The following is a 26,064-nucleotide window of genomic DNA, read 5'->3' as shown; positions in this document are numbered from 1 at the left end:
TCAAATTTGCGGATGTGAGATTTCCTTGTGCAAATTTCCGAGACTAAAATCGGGGGATGCATTCACACGACCTGCAATGCAGAACAAGAGTGCTGCTATATTTTTGTTTTATGTTGTTGGCATGCCCCCGGAAGCTACATTGACATGTCAAACCCACACAACTGGCTTCTCCCCTAAGGAAGGCACAGCTGAAACTCCTTCTACCTGTCAAAGAAGGGAGCTTTGCCGTCATGCCTTTGGGTGTTTACAAGGAAAAACTTGAAGCCACCATTAGAGCCTATTTTCATACAGTTGAAGGGAAGCTTCCAAGTAGGGCAAAGGAAGAAGCAGTGATGATGTGCAAAAAAGCTGGACTGGAAAAGCTTGTCGCCTCGATCAAAAAGAAGGGTGGAGAGATCCTTGAAGCCTATTTCTCTGCAAAAGCGCAGAAGCCCGACTGCCCGTTCAGAGTGATTGTGTCAGAGTGAGGTGCTTGGCAAAAGCCGCTGGCTAGCTTCCTGCAGAAATATATTGGCCTACTCGAGGTGAATTCCCCTTACCTAGTTCGCATCTCAGCAGCTGTATCTAAGTGCCTGAGTTCCCTCGGCACAGCTGGGATGCTAGCCTTCTCCATCGGTGTAAAGCATCGTTATTGCTCGTTGCCTCACTCACACCTCCTTGAAGTAGTAAACGAAGGCATTGAGGCATACGAGGACGTGCGCTTCCAAAATGTGTGCGGAACAAGTGCAGGCAGGTTCCTTGACTTGCTAGTGATGTAAAGTGCGGTCCACTTATAACACTATGTCGGTTATAACGATGAGTCGACTTAGAGTATCAACTGATGCATTAGGGCTATGAGAAAAGAAGCCATGTATAACAATATGTTGTTCACCGCATATTGAACATAAGGATCAAACTTCTACCGTTCGGGCGGCATTTTCCATGCTGAATAATCCTGAAATTTGCATTGCTATGTTCCCCCTAACTGAGATGGGGCGAAACGTTTGGCTATGCGAGTTTGTATCTGCCACCATTACTGCGTAGCGTGTCCCGCCAGCACGCTGACTGCAAAAGCCATGGGGAGCATCGCAAGTTGGCGCAGCTTGCCACAAGATGGCTCCAGCTGCTTCGCATCCGCATCGCCGGCGAGTGTCCAGAGAGACAAAAAATATATATATATATATGCGAGAAGTAAACTATGCCTGTGCAGCGAGCGAAAAAATGCGCCGCGGGAGCAGCGGTAGGTGCGTCAACAAAGCGCAAAGCTGTGTTGCTTGAGATGAAGCTGCAAATTTTGCAAGACTAAAAGTACGAGCACGTGCAGTCAATGATATCGATGATTCTGAAAACTGCGAGTGCCACGATCATGAAGGCTAGACCAGCGACCATGCCGATCAACGAAAACGGTGGCTTTGTGCGCCAGGGCCACAGTGTAGCCAGGGCGAAGCCCCGCATGTGTGAAACGAATACGGTGGCAGCCGCTGACATTACCAAACTCTGGGAGCACATTGCTACTGGCAACAGATAGCGCTGCCTCGTTCTGCGAAGAATCTCCGATGGGGCGATCGCTGTCGCGACACGGGTGGTGGCGTGGTGCGACAGAGGCAACGACATCAGTGGCAGTGACGACGAGATTGACTGTGGGCCATCTTTCACACCGAACCCAGTGTTCACGCAAAGTGCACTGTCGTCAATAGAGTCGCTCAGTGATTTTATACACGCTAAATTATAGCTGCCAGTGTTCGCGTAGCCTCTGGACGCAATGCACACCGTGATTGTGAACCTGAAACTTCCGCGAAACTTGACACGCTTTTTATAGGAATAAATAAACTTACCACCGAAGACGATCTTGCTTTGGTGGTACAAGTCGTCAACAAGAGCTCTGTAGATATGTACTGTGGAAGGTCTCACGCTCACAAAGGAGCTACTGGAGGATAACAGCTTGTGTTTTCTGGACTTTCTCCTTTTGTTCAAGAAAGAACATGTATGTTGGAGGTGCACACCCCGCTCAGCTAAAAGCCTCTTACGTTTTTTGTCGGCACACTCAAGGTTAGTGAAGAGGGGAATCGCAAAAGCCGCCTGCTGTAATGCACTGCAAAGATTGTGCATACATGAGATTGAAGCAGCCTTTGAAGGCCAAGTACAGGGACTTTTGCCGGTTCATTTTACGCGCGTCCTCCTGGTACAGCTGGCGGGGGACATACATATTAGCAGAAATGCATCAAAGAGAGAAGCCCCACAAAACCGAGATTAATACTTCAAAAAGGCTGTCATTCCCTATGTGCACGGGTTGTCTTATAGATTAAAGAAGGTGGCCAGCAGGGCAAGAGTTTCGGTTGTTTTTTCAGCCCCAGGCAAGCTAAATACCTTATGCAGATGGCTCAACCGAGACGACCCCCCAAAAAAAGGTTGCGACAAGAAGCATCAGGTGCCCTTCACAAGCTGCATCACTGGAGTCGTTTATGACATACCCTTGAGCTGCGGGTGTTCCTACGTAGGACAAACGAGATGCTGGCTCAATGATCGCCTCCGGGAGCATGCCAACAACATAAAACAAAAATATATCAGCAGTGTTGCTGTGCATTGCAGGTCATGCAAATGCATCCCCCATTTTAGTCAAGTCACCGTTATCCAAAAGCATGCTGAGCAGCGCACGCGTGAAATTATTGAGGCATTTGCCATTATCCAATGTGATCTTTCATGCAATAGTTCACCATCGATCCAGTTATTAGACAAGGAAATCTTGTATCTGCAAATTTGACACATCTCTGCCCACCTGCAACCTCCAGTTATTCTGCTCATGTTTATCATGCCATTTAGGTTTTCACTCATGCTTCTCTGCCTATATATCTCATTCTCTCGATATAAACATATCTGTTGGATGTCGGTGCCTGTGTCGTGTGCTCCTTTTCTGTGTCTTGTTCTTGCACTGTTTGCTGAAGTATGAACTCTTATTTGTTTCAAAGGAAACAGCGAGTTGTTCTAGGTAGTGTGACATCATCTCCAGTTACCATTTTATCTGGTGTTCCCGTTGATCTGTCTGGGGCCACATCTGTTTTTGGTCTACATTTATGGTCTCACTAACCACATTTCTAGACGGCTCTGTTTTCTCTGATATGATTGTTGTATTTATTGTGATGATAATTGTGCAACTGGTGCTGAATACAGTAGAACCCAACTGATACGTGTATTACTGGGCCGTAATGAAAAAAAATGTAGAAGACAGGAAACGCAAGAGTTGGAAAACAGAAAAATTAAAAACATAGCATTAGTGGTGAACTGCACACAATTTTACCTGCAATGGTATCATTTCAAAGAATTGTAGAGCAGTGTCTGCTGCATTTTTTCACGTTTGATAGAGTACAAAATGTTTCTCTAGAATTTGCAATGCTGTGTGGCTCTCGGGATTGTCACTTGATCTGACATGCTTCCTCAGTGAGTCTTGTGTCGCTACAGCTGGCGTAAAGGTTGTCTCTGGCAGCTGCTCCCCCTCCTCCTCAACTTCGTCGTCACTGTTGCATGCATCGGCACACTCAGCCACGATTTGATCGGTGGTTGAAACCTGAAAGGTGACAACGGCGGTTAAACATCTTGGAGCATCTTGAACAAAGGACTGCTTCGTCAGCATTGAAAGTCTCCTTGGATTTGTAATCCTTGGTTATAGACACCACAGTCTCTTTCTACTTGACGTTTCCAGCCTCTGCTTTCACCGTTCGGTAGCATATCCTGTGATCCTTATTAAAGCGATCAATCTACCAATTCGACTCCCCGAAATCATTGATTCCAAGCTTGTCAGAAATCTCCAGTGATTTTTCTTGCAATATGGTACCATTGAAGTTTAATCTCGCAGCTCTGGCTTGCTTAAACCATTTGAAAACGGCACTGGGAATGGAGTGAGAAAGCTGCTTGGAATACACACAGTCGGCCACATTAAGATGTAGAAACGATTGGAACGGTGCCAGGCAAGAAATTAGGCGCATTGGAAGCGCTCACTCAAGTTCACTCCTTGCGTCTTGCGCGGCGTGTGCACAGCAGGAAAGAAAGGCCAAAGTATTTCAGAGCAGTAGGACGAAGTGCATACAAGAAGCTTGCACAAGTCAGCAGCACAAAGGAGCAACGGCAGCAAAGGTATGCACAGGAAGCATGGATAAGTGCAACTACAGACAATAGAAACAATGATGATGGTGATAGTACAGCCTGCCTGGATGCCTCCTGCTGCCTTTTCTCTATCGCAGTGCATAATGCCTCACCATTTCGTATGGGTAATCCCATAGTCAAGCTAGGCCAAGCTACGTCAAAAGTGAACATGGCTGTTGGCACTCGTCACTCGGGCCAGCTTGGAGTACCAGTACACAACGCATTATGCAGAATCGTTCCCACCTTTGCATTGTAACCATGGGGTGCCAAATGCGGTGGGTCCTATGGGAGCTGTCCTGGCACTGACCGGATAACAATGTAGCAGCTATGAAAATGCAGCACCCAGAAATCTAATAGCAGTGTTGTGCTGTATCTGCAAAGAGGTCTTGTTGCTATACTCGCATGGTGTAATGCGTGGCACATGATCTTGAATATTTCGAAATGTGACTTGATTGGTTTCACAGAGAAGGTAACACCCTTTTACTGCTGATTATGATGATCTGGTGGAAGGTGTACCACTGAGTGAGTGCTGTACCAGAATGCACATATCTAGATGTAACATGTTTTCTAGTGTTTCTAGTATTTCGGATTGTGACTTGTTTAGTTTCACAAAGAAAAAAAATTCCCTTTTACCGCTCATTATATGGTGAAAGGTATGTTACTTAGTGTTGTATTGGAATACAAATATCTAAGTGTAATGTATTTTCTTGTGTTTAGTGTAGAAACTTCAAAAACAGTGGGCAGCAGAAGAGACACAGTAATGCTGTTGTTTTTGTAATTTTTGTGCTATACACTAGAAAACATGCCGTACCAACAAGGGTGAAACTGAAGGCTTGCATAGTTGTTATCCAGGTGTAATTCCGACAAAATAATTTTGCCCGTAATGCTTATGTGCAATATGTGACATTAAAGGTCAACCGAGTGCTAAATTTCTTACAATAGAACTTTCAACATGCGCCCATCAAATTGAAGAAAACACTCTATGTGAGTATTGTGCACCCAGTCCTCAAGTAAGCATGTGCTGCTTGTGATCCGGCAATGAAAAAGCGAATAGAACGAAAGTACGAGCGAGAGAGAGAGAGAGAGAGTCTACAAATGTTTTTTTTTTTTTGCAAAGTCCGATCATCGACCATCACAAAACTGACCAACCACAAAAATGGTCAATAGAGCCCCCCTCCCCCCTCCCCCCTAAAAGGAGAAAAAAAACTATTTGCTTAAAAATATGCCTATCTGATGCTTATTTGAAACCTCTACACATCTGAAACAGTTTCCAGAGATCGTGAAAATACCAACTTGCTTCTCCAAGGCCATTTCAAACGCACAGAAGTTTACTTATTTTTTGCACCTGAATGGCGCACATCATTTCTGCTGTGAAGTGGTCATTGATGTACTGGAGGTGGGCATGTCCACCTAGTGGACGTGCCCATTTCGTCTGCTGCTGAAGTGCTGGTTGGCTGAGCTGAGATATGTGTCAGGAGACAAGCACGTTCACCCAATCTGCACTGCAGCAGCAGATGAAATGGACATGCCCACTATGTGGACACTTACAGAAAGGCCCCCCTGATTGCAACGCCCACCCGAGTAAGTCGCATCCGCCGGATGCAAGAGCACGGTGCGCCTTTTGCATGTTGAAGTGTACTTGTGCTGTCGTGTAAAACTGGTGTAAAAATCCGTCCAAGTGGGGGTTGGGATCGGATTTGTTTTGGCCACTCGTGGAACCCTGAAATGCCGTTCGCGGAAAGTGCTTGTCTACTAGAAGATGAATTCGGCTGCACAGACATCTTTATTAGCAGGGTTGGAAGTACTGCACAGTTTGCACCATTTTGATACTCAAGCAAATTGCTGTGCGAAATTGCGCCACGTTCAACCAAAACGGCTTTGCCAGCTTTGGCCATGGCAGGCGTCGGCTAAAGATCTTCACCCGTGCGGTGCAGGGCGTTGTGTTGTTGGTCTCAGAGTGCCTGTAAATATAATTTCTGTATTCTGGCTGCCAGTGGCTAATGAGTGTGAACAGCCGCACCCAATGAAGCCCCATGAATAAAACTTTCGGCACTATAATAATACTGGAGGTAGTGGCATTCTTTTATGCTGCGCCCAAGCCAGTGAGTGAGGGCAAGCGAGTAGGTCTGGGGCTCATCTGCGCTTGGAGTCACATGGAAGTGCATGCTCCATTTTTATGAAAATGCGCACAAGCGTGCACTTTTGGCCACGCCTTTTGTTCTTTTGGTTCATTTTGACCCGTGCTGACGCCTTGCCATTTGCTCTTGATTATGGTGTTCTGCTCCATGATCGCGGCTATCGCAGTGATAATGAATCTCTATATTGCGTCAGTCAGATTGCCACGAAGCACCATCACTGCGATAAAAAAGTTTGTTTGAACTGAGAGAAGGCTTCAGAAGGCGCTTGCAATGAAGGGACTCGGGAGAGGCCAAGAGAAGAGGAATGTTGATCCCTTTACCTTATTGAAAGGGCTTACACCCAATCACTTATTGTGGACTCCAGATATCCAGCGCTTTTAGGGAGCCTAGTGAGTGGCAAAGCAAAGTCAATCACATGCACAATCTAGGCTTGAGCTAGTTGTGCTGTCACATTACGTAGAAATGTATGTGACTAAGCCACTGGATTGTTTACTAACCTTAGCATTACAAATTGTGTTGACACATCCAGTCAGTTCGCCAGCACTTGATGCAAAAATAGTGTGAAAAATCTCTTTAGGTGGCTCTTAAGCACTAAGTTAATGCTGCAGAATGAAAGGCTTTGTGTCTGTTTCCCCACCTAATTATAATACTGCTTTAAATTAAAATTTGCATGCCCCAGACTCCTCCAGTAATGAGATGTGTGCTACAGACTGCTCCAAAATAGGAATTTGTCTGCTCCAATCTGCTCCAGAATGAAATTTCATCTGCTCCATAAATTGCTACAAAATTACTTTGGGCATTCCTACTCCTGCGTTCGGCATCCCGCTTGGCATCCCATGCTCGGAGCCACGCTGGGAAAAGATTGAGTGTGATCCACGTTTCGTTGTAAGAAGACATGAAACCAGGAGGCCCTTTGCACTCTTGAATCAGTGTGGCCATCGGTTCTTGCCAATAATGCACATCTGCAGCTTGCACAAGTCATCCACATGTATGCGCAGCAAGAAAAACTGAGAAACGCACCCTGCTGATGTTTCCCTCATTGCATGTACTTGCCTCCAGATTCAACACCTTTTTTGTTTGACAGCATCTTCCAAAAGAACAGATGCTGTCAGAACATCTGCCAAAAAAAATGTTCGACCCCCTTTAGGAGAAGCGCACTTAGGAGAATGTAGCGTTTGATATGACTGCGTGACAGGGAGTGGGAGTTCGATGCACGCATAGCATGCATGGGATTTTCAAGAGGATGCTACAACTGTTTGGCATAGACAATAATTCAATATATCTTGGATCAACGGGACAATAAAATGTTGTGATAACGAAGCTGAAGGGGGAGCCGATATTACAGTGAACACTCGTTAAGACAAACTCTGTTAAGCTGAATTCATGCATATAATGAACAGCATGGGAACATTTGTTTGGTTTTCCATAGACTCAATGCGAAAACATCCACTTAAGACGAACCATCTCAGACATGCTTTTCGGTTAAGACAAACATCCGGAGTGACTGCCACCGCTACCGATCCTGCAGGCCAGGGTGCCTCGATGCACCATGACCGGGGGCATGTTCATCGAGGCACGCTACTGAGGCCTGCGGCACACATTGCCCATGGACAGAGACGAAAACAAGAGGAAGAAACCAAACGAGACAGTGACATTTCACTTGGTGAACGCAGGTGACATGCAAGCGTATGGGTGCTATAGTGCACACAAAGCTATCAGCCCTCGGTGCACCTGGACTGTCAGCATCGCAGATCGTATTTAAGACAGAGCTCGCGCAGCCGCACCATACGCAGCATCCGCTGGAGCAGAATGCCTTTTTCATTCGTTTACTAACTAAATTGACATGCATGGTGTCAGCGTGCACAGGCAAACATGAACACACTCAATTACTGCAGACGCTCGCTGTCAAAATGCTGGCGTGAGGATCGCGGCAGCAGCAGCGAGCAAAGTGACCTTTGTGCCGTCTATTGCTTCAACGCAAACTGAGCAGCGAGAACGCAGTGCAAGCAAAGCTATGAGCCATTGGCCCACCTAGACTGTGCCCCCAAAGCAGATCGCGTTCAAGATAACGCCCGCTCAACCGAAGTTGTGGGATTCTCACCCGTGCTCTTGGGACAAAGGAACGACAACACAGTAGTGCAAACAATCACAAGGGCATTTATTGCACCTTTCATAGATCAGTGCCTGCTAGCCGAGTTGCTATCCACAAAACATGGATGGGCACGCGACAAATCTAAGAAGTCCAACGCACCGCAACCAGATAACGAGCAAATATGTTCGCCCCATGCTGGATCCCAACGCCTGGTCGTTCGCGCGTTCGAATGAGGCGTCACGAGACGGTCTCGCAGAAGCATGGATTGGCGCACGCGCGGCACATCCACGCTGCTTGCCGACCTTGAGCCAAAGAGGAAGCGCCTTCTCCTTTCCGCGCCCTAGTAACCCCGCCGTGAAGCGGCATTAGCAGCGCAACACTCACGCCATCTCTCGTACTGCACTTCAACCACACCGACCGCTGCGGGCCCCAGGCCACGCGGCGTAGCCGGATTACAGGAGACGGGAGCTATGCGGGAAAACAACATATCAGGGGACGCGTGAGAGTCGCACATGCCCACATCCCCTCAACCTTAAATCACTACATATTCCACGGAAACATGTCACATGGTATAACAGCAACACATGCTTCGCGAACAAGGTAGTACATGCAACAGTGGCCGCGCCGAGGGAATGTCCATACGCTGTCCATAACATGCGAGCCGACATTGCCCTTGGGTACACCGCTAGTCCACTGGTCACAGCAGCAGCTCTGCAGACTCGACGGCGCAATTCCAAGCCAGGACTCCGGAAACGGCAACGCAGTAATTGGCACGAGCAAGCATCGCTCGCGCCCTGCTGGCGAGAGCTGCAGTAGCTGTCGGTGACCGCCGGCTATTCTCTGCCGCCGAGGGTTGCGAGCTGGATACAGGCAGCCGCCAAAGTCGCTGCGCCGAACTGGCCACAACATCACCGTTGCACGGGGTGGCTCGATCGTAGTCTGGGGCAGCAGCGTAGACGATGTGCAGGTGACAGCAAACCAGGGGTGACTCCAATCACGCTGCATACTTTCAACACACTCGGCAAACACTAAAGTAGTGTACGGGAGAGGAATTCTGCATGTGCATCGCTCACGTGGTACGATTTTCAACTCGGCTAGCAAAAGATTGGGCAGCTACTCAGATACTAAGTTCACATGAACGAAGCTCGCTTCCTTGAGTCGAATGAGCAATCTCAACTCGTGCGAGGCTAACTAGAACGAGAGAAGCAAACTGCAACACCTCAACGCCACGGTCCACCAAGTTGTGTCCCTCCACATGCGACAGGCAGATTCGTAAAGCCTTAGGCCTAAAGCGTCGCTACCCTGACAACAGGCATCCAAAAAACAACACCCAAAATGGGCGCAAAACAGGCAGCCGTGAGGAGACGTCAGCTCTGTTAGGTGGTCCTACCTCGCTCGGTGCACACAGCATCCGAGTTGGCGGCGCCCACCGTCCCAGACGGTGTCGGAGTGCCTGGTGCCAGGCCGCAATACCGTGGCGGCACCCGTGGCCCGCGGCCACCCGGCTCCTAGAGCCGTGACTTCATCAGAGTCAAAGAGATAGAAAAAGCTATTTACATAAGAAATTCGGACCAACCACGAGGCTTCCGTACTCACTTGCTTCAGGCTCAAATGCCTATGCTCCGCGGGCGCTAAGCATTGCTCTCCTGGGATGTAGACCACGTGGCTCTCGTACTAACGAATGTCACTAAAAAAATCATTAGTGAAAAGGCTTAGCATGTTGAAAAGTTCAAACACACTGCAGCCACCGTCGCCTCGCTCGCTCAAGAAAGCCCACCACTGACGCTAGCGATCAAAATCCATGCTAGGCCTATGCTTCAGTTCAAACAAAGGTCTCGAAGGAAGCAAAACTTAAAACTATCGTTTGATGCCCCGAGAGGTGCACGTTGGGCAGCCAGATGTGGGATTCTCACCCGTGCCCTTGGGACAAAGGAACAACACAGTAGCGCAAGCAATCACAATGGCATTTATTGCACCTTTCATAGATCAATGCCTGCTGGCCGAGTTGCTATCCCCAAAATGCCATGGGCGCGCGACAAATCTAAGAGATCCGACTCACTGCGACCGGATAACGAGTGAATATGTTTGCCCCATGCTGGATCCCGATGCCTGGTCGTTCACGCGTACGGTCACGTGAACGGTGGCGCATTCGAACGAGGCCTCACGAGATGGTCTCGCAGAAGCATGGATCGGCGCACGTGCAACACGTCCACGCTGCTTGCCGACCTTGAGCGAAAGAGGAAGCGCCTTCTCTTTTTCTCCCCGCCATGAGGCGCCGTTAGCAGCACAACACTTGCGCCATCTCTCGTACTGCACTTCAGTTATAACCAACCGCCGCGTGCCCCAGGCCACGCAGCGAAGCCGGATTACAGGAGACGGGAGCTATGCGGGAAAACAACGTATCAGGGGACGCGTGAGAGTCGCGCATCCCCACAAAGTACAACACCCCCTCCCTCGCCTCCTCGGTGCCATGCGTGCAACAGAAGATAGCGTGCTTCCCCTCTTTCTTTCCTTCTGCACACGAGACCAAGCCACCATTGTTGGCTCACCGTTGCACGCTTTCACTTGCACACAGTGTGTGACGCGTGAGGATGATGTTATCAGGAGACGAACCCAGTACGTCCGTATCGCAAACAAAACCTGTAGCAACCACCAGAGGAGGTAAACCCAGCGTGCCTCTGCCTGCCATCCTCTTCCGCGATGCCTTGCCTCATTTCTGCTTCCCCACTTCGCTCAACATCACCTAGGCTTTCCTCTAGGTTGTGTTGCTTTGCTATCTCGGAGAGTGCATTTACGCTATCTCGGAGCCTGCACCAATGACCTGTGAGGCGGCAGATGCCTGCTTGAACTCCCCAGTGAACTTTTCCTAGCAGCACGAAGGCACAGAAGGATTTTTAAGGTCATTAGGTGAGATGACATCATTTGTGGCTACTCGCCCATTTGCACAGAAGCGCCAAACATCCATCATGGACTGGATAAAACCAAGCAAGAGTACCGCTTGAAGACAGATTTCTATTAACTTCAGCTAAATAAATGCTTTTTATGTCATTTTTCCCCTGTTGTAAATCTACTTTATTTACTGTTTTGAAGAAAGATATTTGGATGCACCTGGTCATGCTGCCAGTTATTCTTCTTATAAGACGAACTTCTGATAAAACAAACAAAGTATTGTGGTCCCTTTGAGTTCGTTTTAAAGGGAATTTACATTGTTTGGCTGATTTGCAGCCTCCGAGATTGCACCGGTTTAATCTTGGAGGCCATGCCTATCTGCCCGAGCCTGTGTCGCATTGCAATGAGGAAAATACAGTCGAACCCACTTATAACGGTACCGATTTGAACACTATATTGGTTATAACAATGAAAAGTTACTGCACCGTCAACATTTGTGTCTTCTATTGGGAAATAACCCACCTACTACAATGCCCCATGCTGCATTATCGTTTGTAACGATCAAGTCTGGCTGCTGTGTGTTTGTGCTGAAAGGTAATGGAATGCGAAATCCTTGAAAAGAAAGAAGTGAAATGCGAGCCGCTGCACAATCGCCCGCCACCCCAACTGCCACCACACGCTTATTTGCAACGCCAGCCTCACATGTATCACTCTCGTCGCCCTTCCCCCCCTCCAAACACGAATGGGCTGCGTGCAAAACTCTGCGCCACGCCACCCTCCAAAACCTGAATGGACCACCCCAACTGCACTGACAACGCTGCTCTAAGATTGCTCGCTGGGCATGGCTGGGCCCTCATTCTGCACAATTATGCTAACAGAGTAAGTTGCTCGTACGCGTGTTTGTCGGTTGCGTTGAAGTCGTTTCTGGCCACGTGTTTTCTCCACCTTATTTGACTCGCCGCCGAAACGGAAGATGGTTGATCAGTTCGCTGATCATCAGCAATGCACGATGTTGCCGGTGAAAGGAAAACGCGCTGCTATAGATTTGGAAATGGAGTGCCTCTAACCGATGAGGCGATCGTTGCAAACTTGCTTGTATCGGATGGCGACAGTGATGGCCACGACGGCAGCGCTGGCGCAGTAGGGCAAGCTGCCTCAACATTATTCCCACGTGAGGCCCTGTAGATGAGTCAGGCCCTCAGTGGCTTGTTTTCGCGAGGGACCTTCCACTGCACTATGTGGAGCACCTCAATGTCTTTGAGAAGGATGTCGGCAAGCTTTGCGTAAAGCAAACAAGGCTGACGGACATGGGGTTTTCTCGTGCACCCTAGTGGGAAGAACGTGGCAAGATGCTTGCACCGATCTCATCCCAGCCTTTCTTCTGGATTTCTCAAGCTGAGATGCTGCCGCGGCAACATTTCTGCATTCTTTAAAAGGCGCCTTTTGGGGCCACCTAGGCGATGCCTTGGTGGAGCTTGTATGTCACTTGCCGCCCGTGACCCCTCTTTGCAGGCATTATAACAGTGCCATTCTCGAACACCAACAGTCACGGCTTGTTAACAACACTCGATCGGAGCGCGCGATCGGAGTTAAATGAGTCCACACAATCAGAAGCCGGATGGAAGAAGGGGGTGGGGAGGAAAACTGGCCTCCCCATCATTATAGTTTTGTCGGAACAGCTACACCATCCCCCATTTCGATCTTTTTTCTCATGCAACTCGACTATAACAATGGAATTTTCGTAGCACTTGAATATCGTTTTAAGTTGGTTTGACTCTACGTGCGATGTAATGCGCAGCTGCACACAGTGGTGACAATGACTAGTGTTATGCAGCAGCATATTCAATGCGCAAGAGTTTTGAAATAGGATGTATAGGTGGGCTCGTTGGTATTGCACTCTCATAAAAAACCTAGAGCACAGTTATGAGTTGAGTGCTTGTGTTGCGTGTTGCCTTCTTCGTCTCTTGTCTTTCCTCTGCTCTAGGATATTTATAAGAAATTTTCAAACTTTTGCACTCAATGCTACACACTGTGTAAAGCAATGTATTGGGTTTGCAGGGGCTGGTACTTTTTGGTTTCAGATACAAATCTAGTTTGTTATGTTCATTGTCAGGACAATTTTACTTCATTAAATCTTGGTTTCAAATGCATGGATCTCTATGGGGATTTTAAGTGGAATTTCACTTACTTCGTTATATCTGTTATTTCATTATAACAAGGTTTGACTGGGAAGAAAGAACTCGGATGGCCTTTGCTTTCACAAAGAAAGTATCAGTGGCTCTCACTGTTTTACAATATTTTTAATATCAGAATTGCAATAAATAAACAAAAATACCTCAAAGATCCTACTTCCGTGTCAAAACGAATAGATCATGTCCCGAAGGTATGCCACTGTAAATGCCATATTAATGTTCTTAAACATACCTTTTTTTTTACCTGTGCCATATAAGAGTAGAATTCATATCATAGCGTATTGTCACTGCGCCATACTCTCTCCCTCCTTGATATTTTTTTTTTTTAACACTGCTGCACGATTACGTGTTTCTGTATGAAAACTGATCACCTGTGTTTTGTCAATCAATATTGTCCGTATGCATCACTTGATTTCACTTACTTTTGTACCTGAATCGTATTGTTTGCCCCCTACAGTGATGCCCAGTTTGGCCATTGTATGTTCTTGTATAAATAAATAAATAAATAAATCCCAACCTCTCCTTCTGTCTCTCTCTCTGTCTCAGCTTCATCTGGCTAATTCTGGAGAATGCACCTTTGTGCAAAAAGGTTGCTGCTGCGCTGTAAAATTTTTTAAACTTGTACAAGCGTGACAATTTCGACTAGTAATTTTCCTTTTCGTGCCTAAGAATTACAAAATTGCCTAAAACTCAAGTACCTAATTTTCAACTCTGGAACTCATTGATAAATAATGATATCATGGTTCTGTTACCTTAACCTAGTGAGAATTTAAAGTGGACAAAATTGGTGTACTATACATCACTCTGAAATAGACCAATAATTTTTGGGTAGGCCTTTGCAACATCCTCGTTAACAATGCAACAATTTTACGTAAACTAAATTCATACATCAAATCTGGCCCCTTTAGATGTCCTAACAGTTGCAGTATGTAAAATTGCGATATCTGTTTTTGGGGCAGAGTTACGAATTCGTAAACTTTGTGCTTAAATCTCTTGTTAAACTCATTTTCAGCAGTATTTGTAGAAAATTACAAGGCCCCAGATAAACATTGTGCTTCCTAGTGTCACTAGAATTTTACTTGCTCTTACAAATGAAATAAATTTAACTCAGTCCAGCAGTTGCATTTTAAATGTATTTGAATAGCATGCCTGCCAATCCTTCAAAAATATTCGTGTTTATGAATTTGAACTCGTTTTACGACTTTAAAATATTTCGTCACGCTTCACGAAAAATAAATTCTGTTTGCGAAAAAGATTCACTCATTGATCTCTGAACTTTTCGTTGGATATTTCCCCACAGCTAAAGGACACCAGAGGTGCGCTTGGTTCGAGCAAGTTCCTGAAGCAAGCTAAATTGGCAACAGCAAATTTGCTGGTAAAGTCACTGTGATTAAAAAACAATATGTTGCTTGTCAGTCCCTGCTATCCTAAGTTTGCTGCTGCTTCTGGGCTTCGTCTATAGGTAAAAGATTGTTAATTAAGTGCTTATGTATCCCCCAAAAACATGTGCTCATAACAAGCCTAAAGAAAAAAAAGAAAACTCTGTGCGCCTAACCACCCTCGCCCCCTTTCTCCTAGCTTTTTTCCGAGCGTATTATGATAGAAAAGTTCATGCTTTCAAGTGGCGCTTTCGACGTGGCAATAAGTGAAACGGCTAGACCATGGTAATGTGCACCGTGCGTGGCAATGAACATTACGGTGTTTCCCACAATTGTTCATGTGTATGTGCTTCTAATCGTGCATTCAAGCTAAAATTCTTCGCTCCAGCTCGCTTACATTATCAAGAGATGACGTGGTTACGACCAGCGGCACTCTAAGCTGCAAATTGCATGTGATGGTACGGTTCACCGTAGTCAAAGTGTAGTTTCACTTTTGAAAAATCAACTTGGCTTAGCTGAAAGAAAAAAAAAAGGAAATTTGCTTGACTTGCACACGACCAAAGCATTTAGACAGAAGACCGCAAAAGCATGTAGCTATTATTGCAGAAATAATACAACAGTTCAGGAAGCATGAACTACATGAATATCGGCTTGATAAAATTATTTCTTATGGCTTAGGCCGCACTGGTTGTCTGCTTCCCACTAAGGCTGTAGCACAATCGCTATTGCACTCACCTATTATTGTTTCCAGCATAGGAATGGACAAACACAATAGTGGCTACAGATGACAAAATTCTGTTAACAAAATCTTCTACAGTCTCCTCCCTGTTGCCATCGGAGCATTGTACACTGAACGGTAAACTTACCGTTGCACTAAAAAAATAGAGTATCATAAAAAGGTTCATCAAGCCCTTTGTTCCGGGGAAGTGCAGCCAATGCATTGGTGACACTGGTGAATGACAGTGGCTCTAGTGCACCATCAAAACTGAAACCAAAGCAAACCAAAGGGGTACCTGATTCAGCGTAATGGATCACTATGTCCTGTTAGTACATTTCTTTTTTTTTTCTGTCCTGGTCTCGTTGTGCAATTTAGCTCAGGAACACACGCCATTATAGGTCTGTTTGATTCTCCTGTACCACCTGAACCAGTTTGGGAGGTGCTGCATCCTGCCATTTGTTTCAGTGGCGCAGCAGTGGTTCCCTCTGAACCATTTCGTTTGTTTTAAAAAGTGTGGGAAAGGTGCAAGGCTGGTTCGCGTTTTTGCTGCACCCTCTCTACTGTTAGTGCAAACTTGGTGCAGACATGCAGGTGCGAAGCAGGGGTGCAGCAGATACAGCACGTGGGTGCAAGCGCTGTTGAAACCCTGCTTACGCACGTCTGCTGTGTCTATGCAAGCGCTGGTTGTATGTACACCTCAAAAGCAGATCATACCTAAGGTTCAGGACCTCTGAAACTTACGCACTGGGTTCGCATTAGTCGAACAAAGCATAATGCCTGCACTGTGTCTGCATCTCGGCATTCACTTTGTGTTTTGCGCTGTGCCTGCATGGCAGAAATTGAGTTGCACAATTCCTGAACTTTTCATGCACCGTCGCGAGCTGGTTCACAGTGATCACGTGGGTGAGTTAAACAGACATTATGATTGCCACTTGGAGTATACCTTTCATGGGTTTTCTTGTTTTGTTTTTCTTCTTTTTACCCACTTGTAAATGTGATCTCTCTTGTTGTGCTGCATTGTTGTTCATTGAACTGTGGCACATAACAGTTTCTTTTTGGAACACATCCAAGGAGGTTGCCGCCCCACGCAGGTGTTGTGTCACCTAGCCGCACCTTTCTCTTAGGCGGCAGAGGTTGCGCGGCAAAGTTCTGACTGGTGTTGCAGAAGTCATGGGGCGCGGTAGTGCTGAACTTGGCATCACAAGTAGGCGGCTGGACGCTTCGGCCTCCACGGCCCCAACCCACTGGCCGCCCGGCTTCCACCTTTGAATCCCCCGCTACCCCATGGGTGCGCTGGAGATCCTGCGCCTCCTCCTTTATTATAATCTCAGGTGCTCTACTGAGGCCTCCGTTTGTCGGTTACATGTGCCCTCCTAGAGCAGTACCTACAAAAAAATCCCATCTATCGTCGCAACAAAAAAAGTGGCCCGCGACTTATACCACACCAGTCAGAACCTTGCCGGTCGCGCGACCAAGTTTGCTGCAAGCGACGGTTGAAAATGGTTGCCTTGATTGAACAGCGGCTGTTTTGGGTCAATCGCACCCTGCCTAATTTCTAGCTCTGCAACTGGAGTTGCACACCTGCTGGACCAATCACTGGCGTAGGAGCAAGACATTGTATATGCTGCCACTTATTTTACGTGGCAATGCTGGTGTGAGCAAATGGTGACAGCACCAATCGTTAGACTTTTCAAAAGTGTGTTGATGGGCAAATTGGGTTTTCCAGTGTGAAAGTCAGTCACCTTGAATTGCTCCTTGGTCACCAGTTGCAGTTAGTCACACAACAGAGGCACTTTGGGCGAGTTCATCTTTCATGACGTTTTCTTGAATTAGCACAACTCAGAATGAGTGAAGGAACCAAGACACTAAGAGCACATAAGGAAAAACGGGAAACAGGAGGGGCGCTAAACACAGTTACGGCAATGAGTGAAACAGCAGCACAAGGGTCACAATGTGCAAAAAGAAGGAAAAAGGACCAGTTGAACTGGAGATAAAGTTCACAAGGGTGGCTTTTTGGACGAGTTGGTATAGGGACCGGGCAGCCACCGTAAGGCACCAGCAGTTCATTGGCAAACAGAGCTGCCAACAGCAGCAGTAAGAGCAATGGCACATGATGCAGACTACGGAGAAAAAGTGCACGTGGTGTTTCCAGGGATGTTGCACTGTGTTTTCCAGGCCTGATGAACTGGATAACACATTTTTGTGCATCTGCTCTTGAGAGAAGTTGTTGCTTGTATGAAGTAGGTCACATTCGTGGCATCTGGTAGTATATAAAGGGGGAAAACGATACAAAAATTGCAATGCAAATTCATTGTACACACACAAAAAAAAGTTTGCCGTAGCAACTTAAGACGTGGAACTCCAGCAGTTCACATTTCTTTTACAGCGAAGATATGAGGGCCTACTTTCCCCACTATCATGTCCATGCGTAGAAAAAAATCCTGGAGATAGTGCAATGTACAATGCCGGGCCAACCTGCGGCAGAGGTGACGCAGATGTTAAGCACTCCCCATATGTGGGCCAATCCCAAAGACAGTGCAATGCCAGGCCGGCCTGCAGCGGAGGTGCAATTCGCCATTAAGGGGCCCACATACACGGCTTTGCTGGTCATCCTTCTTCACAGAGTTGAAGGGCACTGATTTCTCTTTATTTTTTTTGCTGGGTACATTAATATTGTCATGTATTTAATGCATGTAGGTTAGCGAAGCAGCATGTGGGGCTAAAATGTGACACAGGTCAGCCAGATGCACAAAGCAAGCACCCAGAGACACGAAGAGACACCTTTATACTAACAATTCAGCACATGGAACTAACACAGAAGATGCTTATCAATAAACATAAGCACTGGTTCTATGCAGCAACAGTCACACTGAAGCATTCGCAGTTCCAGCTTAGGAGCTTAGGTTTCGTGGTGATGGCTTGACGAGCCTGGCTTCCAGCAGCGGTGAATGCCGTAGGGTTGTCGACTTACGATGCACCAATAGCCAGGACCTGGCCCGGGCTCGGGAACACAGCTCCAGCGTGTAGTCTGGTTCAACCTGGACGGCACAGGCCAGGCTCAAGTTCAGGGGGCACGGCACCAGGACATAGCCTAGGTATTGGAGCCTTAGCTCTGGAATGTGGCCTGAGCTTGGTAGCACAGCAGTAGTGGTGGTGAGAGCCGGGATGACGCTCAGCTCAGCAAGAGATGTGACGATGGTAGAAGCTAGGGCAAAGTACCAGGACGTCGGGACATGGCCCGGCGTTTGATCCACTAAAGCTCGCCGTGCTGTGTGGTCTCATCAGCTGGTCCACCCCATTGCAGGAATAGCTATGTCTCGCGGCATGCGCACCAACCACGCGCACTTCCGCACTCTTTGGCTCCGCACGCTGAACACAAGCATTGAAAGCCTGTGCATTTCACTTCCTGGCCCTGCACACCAAGCACAAGCATCTAAGTGCCATCCTCCTACCACACAGCACAAGAATCCTGGACACAGGGAGACGTATGCCTCCAATTTTTGTCGCCTGTTCGCCTGTTCCAGGAGCGCGCAACACGCGGCAGCCTTCCCTGAAACACTGCTTTCTGCAGATGACGGCAGGTGGCGACACAAGTTTATGCTTGCGCCGTCTTGGCAGCAGCTCGCATCCCCATAAGCACAGGCAAATTTGCACTTTTTTCTTAATAACCAGACAATTAATTGGGCCAAGTGTTTTACTAAACGAAGTCAACACTGAAATGCGATCATTCTGAAAAATTTGAGCAAGAACAGCGCAGCGGTAAGCGCAAAACCTTTTTTCGAGCGCATGCTGCGAAATATTCAGGACCCTTTAGAACTTAATATAGCTATTGAACAATGCAGCTTCCATATTCACAGAGTACAAGGGCTCTCAATTTTTTTAACCGGATATATATCAGTATATGCAGGATGTTACATGCATGCATGACTTGCCATTTGGGCCACAAAGTATGTGCTCATGGTCATGATGCAGCCATGGTTGTTTCTCTGGACATGTATCTGGATATGCATGACATAAGTGTCATGCATATCCAGATACATGTCCAGAGAAACAACCATGGCTGCATCATAAGTGTCATGAAATGACCTTTGACATTCATGCATGTTGCGACACGTTTGGCATAGCATTTGGGCCACTAGGCACGTGCTCGTGGTCATGATGCCGTCATCATTGTTTCTTCAACTGGATATATATCAGGATATGCATGCATGACATGAATGACATGGCATGACATTTTGGCCACTAGGTATGTGTTGCGATTGTGGTCGTATCTTTAACTGAATATATGTATCAGTATATGCATGACAGGAAGGGCGTGAATGACGTGACATGCTTGTCATGACTTGACGTGGATAGTATGAATGACATGCCTGCATGTCATGCTTGTGGTCATGATGCTCTTGTGGTCATATCTTTAAATGGATGTATATGAGTACTATATGCATGACATGGCATGATTGACAACTAGTGATGCTTTGTGGGAACCCAAATGATGCTGGGTGGCAAGCTACCTGCAAAATGTGTTGCATACCATTGATTCCCACTGTGTGTGAGACCTGCATAATTTTTTTTTCTTTTTGTATTGTTCTTTAACGTGTCTGTGCAACAAATTTCTGGCGTTCACATGCATTGTGTGCGCAGACTTCACTACCGCGTCTACTATGTGCTGCATGTAATGGAGAGGCCAGGGATGGCGACACTCAACATATCCAGCCGACCGGGCCAGCAGAGTCTCTGGAAGTTTCGGTATGCACTCGCACATCTCTTGAATGTGGCAGTTTTTTTTTCGGAAAAGGAGGCAGCTGCTATTCTTTTGCACCATCTCGGAGGTGAACTGAAATTCTTTTACACGAGTCCCGTGTTAATGCATGCCAACGATTCTAAAGAAAACTTCATCTAGCTGAAACCTTCACTAAAGTAAAGGTTCACTGTACTACCGGGAGTGACGCACCACTGTAGTTTATTGGCTATGGCGTTGTACGGCTGAGCTTGTGGTGACGACTTCTGTTCCTGGTTGTGGCACCCATAGTTTGATGGAGGTGTAACGCTAAAACGTTGGCATGCTTATTAGACCTAGGCGCATGTTAAAAAGCCCGAGATGGTCGAAGTTATTTCAGTCTCCCACTACTGTGTGTCCTTCACAGTTGTGTCGTGGTTTTAGCAAGTAAAACCCCAGAAAAGAATAAATTTCTACCCAAAGTGAATGCATTCTGCAGTTTCATGTGTGTCTGTCTTTTGTTTGGTTGTTGCCGACATCGCAGCCTTTCTTGCAGGGAACAGGGGCAGCGTGTACGCTTCACCCACGAGCAGATGCGCATCATCAATCATGAGCTGGCACCCACCGACGTCGTGCGCATCCTGGCCTTTGCTGGTGAGTGTGCTGCTTTTAACTAGCTGATTTTTGTTAGTGATTTGAAAGCAAGCTGTCAAACCAAACTGGAAGTGAACCGAAAACTGTAGCTGTACCGTTTTCAGCTGAACCGGAACCGAAGCAAACCATTATTTTCCTGGCATCCTAGGACCGAACGTGAACCAGAACTCATTGAAGGAACTGTTCTGAACTGGATCGAAAAATGGCTCAGAAGGTCTGTGGGCTCAAGTTCAATTAGTTTATTTAATTCCTTGCGTTACATGAATGGCCTGGGTATGGGTGGTTCGAAAATCTTTTTGCCGAAACGATGTCCAATGCCAGATTTTCTGCGACACGGGCTCCTTAACGCTATTGCGTTAAAGGAACTTGGCCCATCACTGCTACTGACTCATGCCCATGTGGCAATGTGCAGCTGACAGCCATGTGCACTAACCATTGTGTCCTTGCACAGCTATTGTGCTGAGCAGTTTGTGTTGGGTCTCCTACAATACACAGACCCGAAGAGTTGTGGCGTTTGTGCAAAAATCTATGAGGCCACGGCAGGCAGTACTGTAGTGGACAAAGATAATATTGTGTGTTTTTCATGTTGGAGTCAGAGACTGACGTCCCATCGGATGCGGTCTGTTGCTTGAACAGCTGTAACTAAGATGGCACTGGCACGAGCCCTCGCATTCTGTGTCCTGAACCTCTTCTTTTTCAACAGTTGTCAACATTGCATGGCCAAAGTAGTTCTGGAAAAGATGGCAGTGTCCTCAGCAGGAGCCTGCCGTTCTTGCACTAAATTGACATTTGTGTAACTGGAATTTTTGTCAGCTGGAATATGAGATAACAAACTTATAATGTACTGTAAAAACCCACGTATAATACGAACCCGCATATAGTACGAGGTGAAATTTTTGGGACGCCAAATGGAAAAAAAAATGTTTTATCAGCATATAATATGAGTTGGGAAAACTCGAGGAAAACATTTATTTAAATTGCACTCTGCACTTCAATCACTGTCTTCCTCAGCTGCGCTATCTTTGGATATTTCCTTGTCAGACATATCTTCCCAGAGGTACTCATCCTCTGAGCCATCAAGCGTGTTCGAGCTGCCGCACTTCTTGAATGTGCGATGCACAAGGTCCTCTGGTATGCTGGCCCATGCATCCACAATCCACTTGCATAGCGCGGCTGGCGAAGCCCGCTTCAGCCGCCCGGTCGGCGTCACTGCAGGCCCACCTGAGCGCATCGAATTTACGTAACAACGCTTGATTGCATCCTTGAGCGGCTTGTTCACGCAAACATCTAAACGCTGCAGCTGAGACGTCATCACACCTGGGATAACGACAAGTTCAGTGCTGGATTCACGCAACAGCCTCTTCACTGAGTCGGTCAAATGGCAACGAAATGCATTCAGCACGAGGATGGACAGGAACAACAACAGTGCACCAGGCCACCTACACCAGACAGACTTTATCCAGTGGAGCACAAGATTCTCGTTCATCCAGCCTTTCTCGTGGCATCTCATGACCACATTTTTTTTCGCTTGGAGACGACAAAGGGTGGAAGCTTGCTTCCGTGTGCTGTGCATGACAACATAATGGTAACTCGCGTTTTCTCGCTGCCAGTGGACCGGACATAAACTCGTTTAGAGCCCTTTTCGTGCACAGTGAGGGGCGATGGCATGTCCAGGTAAACCGGCGTTTGGTCAGCATTGCTGATTTGCCCTAGCTGGAAGTTCTTGGACTTGTGCAGCGAAATAACATGGCGCTGGAAAGCTAAAAGCAGCTCTTCGAACGATTCGGGCAGCTTTTGCGAAATCGAAGTTCGGCGGCATAAAGAAAAACCAGCACGGCACATGTAGCGATAAATGCAGTGCTTGCTAGCTTTGAAGGCGGTGCTTGGTAGCCCTTCTTCTCTTGCAAGCTCCCTAGCTTTTGCCTGCATAATCTCCACACTCACAGCTAGATGCGCGGCTCGCCGTTGGCGTACGAACTCCATCAGGGCAAGTTCGACTTCCGGGAATGTCGCACTCTTCGAGCCGCGAAAGCTTGCTTCTTCGCGTTCTGCTGCACCTGAAGAAAGCTTCCTTCTGTCGAAGTCATCCACGAATGCTTCCCTAGTTTACGCCAAACTGTCTCCCGTGCCGCACTAGTGCCGATGTCCTGTGTGGCTAAAATAACCTTTCTATTGAAAGCAGCTGAGTACTGTTTTTGTGGTCCGGACATCTTGGTCCTTCAATGCGGAATAAAAGAGATGCACTTCATGAAGGGTGGTTTGTACGTGTGCTGCCAAGGTGCACACTCAACAATAAAGAAATGATGCTGTAGTCACACAGCAATAACGAAACCAAGCCATAGCCATGCAGCAATAAGGAAGCCAAGCCGTAGCCATGCAGCAATAACGAAACCAAAACTTCTAGCCCAAATTTTTGCCTGAAATTTGCGTTCGGATCCGCATATAGTACGAGGCAGAAATTTTGGACGATAATAATAGGAAAAAAACCGCGCATTATACGCGGATTTTTACGGTAAGTTCTTTTTCCTCCACCTGTGGAGAGGAAGTAACCTGAAAAAAAAAAAAAAAAAAACATGTATGTGGCTAAAGACTTATTACTGGTACACTTCAGTTATGGCAAGTCTGGCTTCTTCATAAGGGCAAACTCTTTAGTGAACATAAGTTGCTTGTCATCATGCAGGGACAGGCAAGACGTCTACGCTCGTGGAATATGCCAGGTTGAGGCCTGCAGCCAAATTTCTCTGCATCGTCTACAACAGGTGTGTCACACTGCCTTGTGTTGATGTTTGATTGATTGATTGATCCTCAATGTAACACAGGTGCTATATTATATAAGACACCATGTACAGAACACTCTGAAATTTTCTGCAGTTTGCACGTTTGTGCAGTGAACTTTCTTCACTCCCAGATCGCCTGAAATGTGCAAGGGAAACTATCTACTTTAACATTTCACATATGTTTCGCATGAGCACCCTCAGTGCCTTTTTTATCGCACATCATTATGCCCACTGCAACATACGAGTTCATGTCCGACGACAGCTTCACCTTTGAACACCGTGCTTTTAGTGAACCAGGCACTAACTGCCCCAGCTACACAGTTACATGTCTGTGACAGATAAGGTAGCAAGCAAAGCCAAAATAAGTGCATTTGAAGGTATAGTTGCATACGGCCGCAATATAGCTGGTGTACCATCATGGGCAATCGAAACGCAAATAAGTTAGGCCAACTATAATGAATTATTTCATTTCCAGTTTGAAAAGTTAGTGGTGTTGGCATGATTTGTCAAGCAGAAGCACTACACATGGCATCACGGTGCGTCATAATCGTGCATTCGCATCGGTGCATTGTGGGAATGCCCAGTGTGGCGCTTTTGTCATGGCCAGTGCGCCCTGCTGGTTATGTGCCCGCCTGCTGAGGCAGTGACAGTAACAGCACGAGTAGCAGCACTAAATGCAAGGCCTTCCTCGAGTCTCACTTGAGAACAATTAGGAACTGTACTATATTGCTATCAGTCTCAATCAATGAGAAAAACGAGGGTGCCCTCGCTCGTTTGCGGATACCACAGGGCACACCATCCATGATCTTGGAAGTCGAGAGAAGCTATCCTCGACTCCCTGAAAGAAAGTACCGATTCTCAGCTGATATGTTCAACCTGCCAGCAGCCGGCAGCTACGAGACAAAACCAGGCGGAGCTGTATCGCTGGGCAAGAAGGCAGCAGTTTACTTTATAGGGATTGAGGCACCCGGCGCCTTTGCGCTAGCATTCACCTGTACTGTCGTTCCAACGCCTCTCGCCTTTGCACTTGCGATGGTGTTCGGCGGTGCCGCTTCACTTGTGATGGTTGGTAGTTGGCACACTCGCGTTGCCGAGAGCTGCTGGTGGCCGCTCACAACAGGAACGCGAGTCTTCTCTCCGGGAACAGCACTGGGTACGTACGCGCTTTCCTCTCGTCCGCCGGCCCCTTTGTGTGTCGAACTTGAGCTCACGTACTGTGCCTTTGCCCGTGTGGCGAGCATGCACTTTGTGCTGATTTGTTGTAGCTTTGTAGCTTTGTAGCTCTAGGCACCGCTAAGAGCGCTGCCTAGAGCTAGTGTGTGGTCGAACTGCGCCAAGCCGCACTTATCAGAGGCCCAAACCGAAGGAGATTGCCTGAGCTATCGCGAGAGAAAGCATCTAACCACAGGGACTTTTCCCAGCGTCATGTGGTGGGAGACTTTGCTCTCACAGCAACATGCTATAGGTGTCTCTGTTTGTATTTTCGCCCTTGGCGCAGGAGCCCTTTGGTTCCCGCGAACCCTGGGACCGGGCATTTATGCGGTGTTAGGTGCCTCCCACGACAATAAATGGTTTCTGGAAACTCGGGACAATACTGTGTTTTCCTTTGTGCGTAGCACTCGGTATCCTCTTTCTGGCCCAAGTGTGTGCACAGCGGCACACTGGGCGACAGCTGACACGGCCCTGTGCCTTGCTAACGTCAAAACCGTGGTGTTCGGTTCCACATAAATTCCGTCTTTGTAGAAAAGGGAAAGGATAAAAAAAGAAAAGGAATGTCTCTGGACACATACGCCAAGAGGCATTACTGCTGTTGAAAGCAATTGAAATATAGAAAGTAAAGGAGTACTACTTTTACTGTAAGTGAGAGTGTTCCTGGTGAGTACATGCACCTGCAAGAAGGTTTTTGGAACTGAGCTGCTAGATTATTGCACTTATTCACGGCACTGCTCCTGCTCTATAGAACCAATTCATAATGGATCTTGCTAATAATAAGATCTTGCTAAATTTTTTTTACATAACTGACATAACTTTTGGGACGGGTTTTGTCACTACATTGGCCAGGCTGTTGTGGAGGGTGATTGGCTGATGTGAACATAGGTAGCATTTGACGAGGTCCCACACTGAATGACACTAGATGTTATGTTGGCAAGTTGCGGTGGTGGTGTTGCTGTGAAAGGTTAGCTTACACCAATCACCACAGTGCATTGGACCTGCATTCCTTCTGCTGTAACGAAAACCCGCACGATGCCAACTCCGGAACCCTCCCCCTGCGGTGGGCCGCTGCCTTGCACAGCCCCAGCCTCGGTGACCAAATCTGGGCCGTCCAGCAGGCCCGCGAGGCGGTGGCAAGGCAACACCTCGATGTCCCCACGTGGGAGACCTAAGGCCCCGT

General features: G+C 47.2%; 1 protein-coding gene across 1 annotated transcript in view; it reads left to right on the top strand.

Moving 5' to 3' along the window:
• The window catches only part of LOC126522243 (F-box DNA helicase 1-like), a 135,822-nt gene that overhangs the window by 40,342 nt on the left and 69,416 nt on the right, over positions 1-26,064 (top strand). Inside the window, exons 6-8 of the mRNA XM_055066347.2 lie at positions 20,166-20,270; positions 20,798-20,895; positions 23,576-23,654. Of these exons, the coding sequence (XP_054922322.1) occupies positions 20,166-20,270; positions 20,798-20,895; positions 23,576-23,654 (282 nt within the window). The remainder of the gene's footprint in view (positions 1-20,165; positions 20,271-20,797; positions 20,896-23,575; positions 23,655-26,064) is intronic.

Source organism: Dermacentor andersoni, chromosome 6, assembly GCF_023375885.2.
Source record: "Dermacentor andersoni chromosome 6, qqDerAnde1_hic_scaffold, whole genome shotgun sequence".
In the NCBI taxonomy this organism is placed as follows: domain Eukaryota; kingdom Metazoa; phylum Arthropoda; class Arachnida; order Ixodida; family Ixodidae; genus Dermacentor; species Dermacentor andersoni.
The sequence above is the reverse complement of the archived record's forward strand: the minus strand, read 5'-3'. Positions and strand labels throughout refer to the sequence as shown.